The sequence below is a fragment of the Nicotiana tabacum genome, chromosome 20 (assembly GCF_000715075.1).
Source record: "Nicotiana tabacum cultivar K326 chromosome 20, ASM71507v2, whole genome shotgun sequence".
Classification (NCBI taxonomy): Eukaryota; Viridiplantae; Streptophyta; class Magnoliopsida; order Solanales; family Solanaceae; genus Nicotiana; species Nicotiana tabacum.
This window is the reverse complement of record NC_134099.1, coordinates 150,237,713-150,245,453: the sequence shown is the minus strand read 5'-3', so window position 1 is coordinate 150,245,453 and position 7,741 is coordinate 150,237,713. Positions and strand designations below refer to the sequence as shown.

Here is a 7,741-nt window from a genome sequence, read left to right as displayed (position 1 = left end):
TTTGGGTATAATTATACAGTTTGACATGTTTGTTTGGCCAAGTAATTACTTGATCAGAATGAAATTAGCTGTAATTGGATGAGTGTAATTACACTTTCAATTCTCAAGGGGGGGGGGTGAGAATTGGTGGCAATTACACTGTGTAGTTAAAAGGTTGTTTTGATAATTACTTAATTTAAAATTTAATATAATTGTATAATTACACTTGTGCAACCAAACAGTAAACTTTTAATTACACTGTAATTACATTATGACAAACAAACAAGTCGTCGTAATTACACAACTATGTGTTTACTATCATAGTAATTATACTAATTTCAATTTCCCCGCGGCTTTTCAAACATATTCTAAATGTAAACCAAATGAACCAATTAAAAGCATGGGTAAATTTAAGTTACATTATTGGTCCAAATCATTTAGTCAAAAAGTAGAGTACAAAAAAGTACTAATTGGTTTCAAAAAAGGATATAATTCTTTCTGTTTTATTTTTTTCAAATGGTTTATAGGAAGTAAGGAATGTCTAACTAGAAAATACTAACTGTTGAACGTACTATTGAAATTCGATCGAACTCGTGTATTAATTGTGGCTTCTTAGCTAATGATTTGTTCCTTAAATATGGGTTATCCTTTAAGCAACTCAATTCTATAGCTAATAAACTTTAGATGAACTAAATGATGACATAGTTCTTCTACACTTACCAGGAGCTTCCCAAAATTAAGTGCCAAAGGTCCTCTCTTTATGGATAAGTGTCAACTTCCTAGTATTAGAACTAGGTATGATAAGGCCAACTTCTTTAATTGTTAGTTAAAATTAGAATATCTGTAGGAGCAGGTTGTAAATATAATCTCTTGTATTTTGTCTATACTTTGTCCTGCTCCTATGACCTTTTTTGAATGGATGGATTCCCACCATTCTTTTGCTCTTGAGGTAAGGTTTATGTCCTCCTCTTTGTACTAGTTTTCTATGATATATATACAAGGTAGGGGTTAATGCCAAACCCCCCAACACCACAGGAGGTGAAAGCCTGGGTGGTTGGATTATTCAAAAAAAAATAAAAAATGACATAGTTTATCAACTCGACATATTGTAATTTGGTCAACTCACCCATATGACCCCAAATTAAAATACAACCACTCTGGAGGAAAAAAAAACTAAAAGAAGAAAGTCTACAATAATATTGCATGGCAATGGAAAAGAAAAAGTAGAATATTAACACGTATATCTGTTGACTAAATATTACTCCATCAATTATGTGTCCAAGTATTTGAAAGTGTATTTTTTTTCCTGATCATAGACTCATAGCTAATTAAACTACAGAATACAGGTAATACAAAATCAAAATATATACTAATTGCTCTATAAATATAAATCTATTATTGTTTATTTGTTTAATTAATTTCTAAATAGTGGGACCAAAATCAAATCAGGATCTTATCCCTTCATACGCTCCACCTTCTTTTTAATTCCATTGCATGGTCCGCAGCTTTAATTTGCCTTTTGAATCAACTCAGATAAACCCTTATTTAAAAGCTCTAAAAAGTAGTAGTAGTAGTAAATTAAAGCTACGTACCCTTGTCTTTATCTTCATCCACTTTCCTTTTTGCCCTTTGTTTTTCTCTCTTTTTCCTTATTCAGTACAGTCAATATATTTCTCCAAAACAATCAGTCATCTATCCCTTTAACTCCCTCTTTCATACTTTTCCAAAAGCTCCCATATTCAAAGTAGCTCGGTGCTAAGTTTCCGCCACTCACAAAATTCGTACACAACCTTACTTTACATTTTTACAACCCATATTGCTTTTATTTCTCGGCCACCCCTTCTTTTTTTGGGTCCTTTTGTGGTACTAATTAAAGAAAGCTATGTCTAGGCGAAGGATATCCGAGGAAGAGCCAGATCACAAGAGCTGTTGTATGCTGCCTTACTCAACATCTCTGCAAGAGGTTATCTCCACCGCTCGAAGATTGCTTTTATTTCTGGGACACCCTTTCTTTCTTTTTTTGTCCTTTTGTGGTAGTATTTACATAAAGCTATGCTAGGGAAAGGAATATTGAGGATATTCATATTCATGCATTTCACATTCATGATCTAGTCATTAAAGTAAAATGAACTAGTGGCTGGTGGGGTACTTATCAGTGTGCTGGAAAGAAAAGTGGTGAAGAATCTCTTTGTAATTTCCTATCAGAAAGTCTCACTTTGTTCATCTTTTCTTCACACCAATGCAACTGTTCCTCATTCACTTCACTCATTCTCAATACCCTTGACACTAATTTTAGGTCTATTAAAGACATCAATATCTCCATTTCTTCCTCTTCTCTTAGCCTTCTTTTATTCCTCATGCACTTCCCTGATCGTCGTAGATCTTTCACCTTTGATTTTTTCTGCAAGTCATATTTTTCAACAATTAATGTTATGTATACAGGATTTAGCTTTATTGATAGTGTAAAAGAATTTTACATTATAAAATCTTAAAAGTCAACTTTTTGTAACATGATAACAAGTATGCATTTTTGTAACTTGCAAAACATGGTGAGTGACTGTTGCGACCGATAAAATTAAACTAGCAATGTAAAAATCTTTTACACTATCAGATAATGACAGTATTTATAATATATAAATAAATCTCAATATTGTAAAAAGTTTAACTTATATACACCGTCAGCTTAAGAAGTTTTTACACCAGGTCACTTTTGCATGTTATAGAAAGTAACATGTCTTATTTTCAGAATTACAAATCTCACATCTTAAGGAAGTTTATTTTGATATCTTTTGACTAACCTCGTAGTGTAAAAAGAAAAAAAGTTCATTATATTGCATGAATTCCTTAACTTAAACTCTAATATAAATAGTTAAGAATTTCAATGATAGCAATGTGAACAAAGAAAAATTAATTACAAAAATAGTGTTTAGATACTTGCCTTTTTGTTGACTTTCTTTAATAAGAGGAGGAGAGTTGCATCAGCTGAACCTCTTCTGTTTCTTTTAAAGAAAGCTGCCATTAATATTTGGCAACGATTCTCCTTGTCTGCCTTGAGAAAATTCATAAATGTTCTGATTGCCTCTTTCATTATCTGGAGAAATGAATCTGAAGATATTCTTGAACAATAATCTTCTTGACCCTTATCCTCCTCCGAATCTAATCAAAATTAAATAAAGTAAGGAATATGATTATTATATCTCGAGATTGTTTACAGGATCTATTAAGAAATAGTATCTAATTAAGGATTCACAGTGTATATTCCATCTCATATATAGGAATAACCAATAGATTATTTCTCTAATTCAACTTTAGAGACCAAATAATTATAGCCTAAACTTATATTCTCAATGCTGATTTTAATAAAGCACCAGGTCATGAATCTTTAACAAAAGGTGAATTTGGTCAAAATACCATGGTACTTCCTTGTGTGGGGACTTTCCTAGCCATCAAAATATCCAGAGGTCACACGTCCTTTTCAAAATTCCTACACTACACAATGTAAAATTCTTTTACAGTAAAAGTGAAAAGTGAATATGTGGTTCCATTTCATTCTATAATTATAAACGAGTTTAATTTCTAGGTACCGATCACAAATGTATAATTATTTTACAGTATCAGATTAGTAACAATAGGTAACTACTCATGAAAATGGGACTATTAACCTGAAAAAAGAGCAGGTAGCCTTGTATAACATATTAAATTGCATCAACAAGATAAAGAACACTCCGACTCTATCTATCTCTCTCTATATATATACCGAGCTCTTCACATTAATTACTTCCTTGGTGACTCAAACTCGCAGTCCGGTTGACCATCATATTCGAGATGGAATTTCGTATACTCCCTCCATCCCATATTATCTGTCATGATTTTCTTATACATGTCTCTTAAGAAAAAATAATTAGAATAGGATTTTGACTAGTTTACCCTTATTTATGTCTTAATATTTAATCTTTCTTCATTGGTATTTGAACAAAGTTATCCAAAATTGAGGTGTTTGTAGTCTTCAAGGATAATTATTACTAAGAGTAAAGAATTTCTAAAGTGACAAATAATTTGAGGCCATTATTTTTAGTAATCACGACTGATATAATATGTGACGGAGGGAGTAATTAATTAAAAGCAACAAGAACATATAAAACATAGTATTTATTAATTACCTCGATATTCTGGGACTTGAAGCAACTTAGGAGCAAAGCCTCTCATCTTAGCATAAATCTCTGGTCTCCTCCCATGTTCATAGGGTTCATTCTCAACATATCTTTGTAAAAGAACTTGAAATTGTTGAAACTGCTGAGCAACATAAGCAGGACAACCTGGTTCTGATGATTCCTTATTACGTGAAGCTCTAATACGTTGGAAATATTTGTAGTTCCAACTCAGAGCTTCCCATGCTAAACATACCTGAGCTACATAAGCTGCCTCTAGTTCTTGAAATGGATTATTATGGTGTCGATAATCTGAGGATTTCTTGTTCCTTGTTGACAACTTGTGAACAATCCTATCTGATATTGATCTTGGACATGCTTGAATTGATCTTAATGATTCTGAAAATGAGTTGGTTACTTTAATATTAGTCAAAAAAAGAAAAAACAAACTGTGGTAAATAAAGAAAATGAGGGTTCATTATTTCATATATAATTGCTGAACATTATCCACCATAACGATAAACTCACAAAATTATTATTTTTTATTAAAGTAATTAAAGTGTGTGTAAATTGTTCAAAATTAAATAACTAGAAGGTTAATTGTTTAGTGCCGGATTATGACGTGTCATGTGACACATCAGCACTTTGTCATTTTTTAAATTCCACATTAATTAAGAGATGGAAAAAATTTCACAGTGTACAAATTTTGCCTACATATTTTAAACGTAACGCAATTGAAAAAGATCATTTAAATGATACCAAAAAGAAGAACGATTGCTGTATAGAAGCAGTTCACATCTATAAAAATATCAAATCCAACCCTTTAATTTGCATTTCAATGGTGAGTGTCGTGTCATAGTTGGGCCAATTTTTTTGTGATATTTTCCCGTCATTTGTATTTTTAACGAATTTACCCTAGATTTTAATTGAAGGGGAGCTTTGGTAAAGTCGCTGCCATGTAATCAGGAAGTCATCGGTTCAAGTCATGGAAACAATCTCTTGCAGAAATGCAAGGTAAGACTACGTACAATAAATCCTTGCATGTGGTCCGACCCTTGCATAGCGGGAGCTTAGTGCACCGGGCTGCCCTTTCTTTTACACTATATTTTAATTATTTTCACGCGACAAAAAATAGTTTTATAATTAGGTAATGTTTAGTAACCATAAATGAAATTAACCCAGAAAGTGATGAAAGTCAGAAAATTACCTGTTTCATGTAGCTTTTGGGCACTGATTCTATCAAAAAACAGCATTTCTTCATCATATTTTTGGAAGATTGTATAAGACTCCCATTTAGGGCAACTTCTCCTTGAAGAAGAAGAGAATGGATCTTCAGTTGTTGAGTCTTTAATGGAGCTTCTCCATTCAGTGGAGCTCTTTGAAGTTGAACCAACAGTACAAGAATCTCCAAATATTTCATGCTCTTCTTCCTTTTCTTGTAATTGAAATAGTTTCTTGCTCTCTAACTTTGATGATGATGCATTAACAAATATATTTTCCTCTCGACATAAATTAATCTCCATCACTTTCTTGTCTTTATTGATTTCCCTGTAACAGTTTCCTGTAACATCAACATAATCAAGAAATTAATATATATGCCTTAATTAGCCAAGAAACTTGAAATATTCTGGAGTCGAGGGTCTTTCGGAAACAACCTCTTTACTCCTTTGAGGTATGGGTAAGGTCTGTGTACACAATATCCTCCCCATACTCCACTAGTGAGATTTTACTGGATCGTTGTTGTAGCCAAGAAGCTTGAAATATTCATCATAACTAACATAACAAGTTTTATTAACAAGAACAACAACAATAAACCCCAATATAATCTCACAAGTAGGGTCTGACGAGGGTAGTGAATATGTAGCCTTACTTCTTTGTGCAAGTAGAGATATTATTTTCGACTAGAAGCGGACCTATTAGATACAAAGAGGGGTCACCGACACTCATAAAGTTCGGCAAAAATTCTATGTATACATATATGTCTTTAGAAAATAGATATATATTAGTAGTGGACCCCCTATATACAAAACACATTTTGGTTGAATACAAAAGTGTATTCCGACCTTCAAATCCTGGGTCCGTCTCTATTTCCGATAGATCCTTGACTCAAAACAAGCATGCAAAATCATAACAGTATAACGAAGAAATATAGTAGTGTAAAAAGTCAGGTAAACAGTAATAACAACAAACTAGCAAAATATAATAAAATCTAAAACACAAGCAACATCACATAAATAACAAGTCTTATTGAGTTTAATTAGTGTAAGATTTAGTACCATGATTATTGATGTTGTTATCGATCATGTCTAGTCCATTATTTGTGTTCAATTCGTTGAGAAGAGATGAGGTGGGGCCAACTTGGTTGATTTCAGAATAACAACAAGAATCAGAATCATCATCTCTACTTGGAATCTTTTCTTTGACTTCCACTTCATCGTCAGAATGAATAGATTCCGAATCCACTGAGCTATAAATAGACTCTTCTTCAGTAATACTACCAGTTTCCTCTGTTTCTTTCTCAAAATCAGGAAATTGATCATTTTCTTGAGCTCCACGAATTATGTCTGCTACAAAATTATTTTCCTCCACTGACTGATGAGCATTATTATGGTAATACTCATTTTCTTCCTCTATTTCTTCATCATCAGAAAATTCAGCAAATTCATATCCATCTTGATTCCTACAAACAAAAAAACGCAATTTTTTTAGCCAGAATGTAAACCAAAATTCTTTCCGCGCCGTGGAATCAACCACTGATGTTTGCATCAGGGTAAACTATCTTTTCCGGATCCTATGTAAACACATGATGCTTTGTGTACCGAACTGTCTTTTTATCCCGTAAACTAAGAATTAAAACATTAGGAGAAAAGGAAAAATGAGAAATACCTCCAGAAAAATGGATTTTCGCCAAGGAAATAGAAGAATTTAGTAAGTAAAATGGAAGTGAAGTAGGAGAAGAGTAAGAAAAGAAGAAAAGAGCTAGAGAAATTGTAGAACAAACTAGCAATTGTTTCTTCTGAACATTGCATTTTTTTCTTCTATATGGTTGAAGATACAAAGGTTTTTGAGTCTCTGGATTTTGCACAAAGCAGAGCAAAGTAGCACTAAAATAAAGGTGTAAACTTTAATTGCTTTAAAATTCTTTGTTTGTCAAGCTGGTCTATTGCTTTTCCATATAGACTTTACTTAAATATCCTTATGCTTAAGACTCAGGTTTTTTTTTTATCAAATACGCGTAATTAACTTTATTTAGGTGATAGTATTATGTACACCACTTTATCAAATATTGCATACAACATTTTTTCCCACCAAAATATAAAAGAAAAGTAACTTATCATCACAATTTTCCAATTTTTTGATCTGATACCAAACCAAGTGGTTATGCTACCGGTGGCAATTTGAGTCCAAATTCATTTAACTTGCTCAATGCGCCCAAGGTTGGGCCGGTCAGTTACCTTTTTATTTATTGAACTCACTTCATCTGGACCTAGTTCATGTTAGCCCATCTAAAGTTAGACTTATTTTTAGCCCAAATTGATTCATGTGTGATTTTTCTAGAATATCCTTAAAACAATTCTTTTTTGATTGCTATGTTACATATGACTATAACAAAA

General features: G+C 32.5%; 1 protein-coding gene across 1 annotated transcript; it reads right to left on the bottom strand.

Annotated features, from left to right (window-relative positions):
- Window positions 1-1,224: 1,224 nt before the first annotated feature.
- On the bottom strand, window positions 1,225-7,289 carry LOC107829348 (uncharacterized). The gene is made up of 6 exons (XM_016656821.2): window positions 7,014-7,289; window positions 6,404-6,807; window positions 5,335-5,688; window positions 4,140-4,526; window positions 2,918-3,135; window positions 1,225-2,380 (listed from the first exon to the last, which is right to left on the bottom strand). The coding sequence occupies exons 1-6, from the start codon at window positions 7,154-7,156 to the stop codon at window positions 2,132-2,134; spliced, it is 1,755 nt and encodes a 584-aa protein (XP_016512307.1). The 5' UTR covers window positions 7,157-7,289; the 3' UTR covers window positions 1,225-2,131.
- Between the last annotated feature and the right edge of the window lie 452 nt (window positions 7,290-7,741).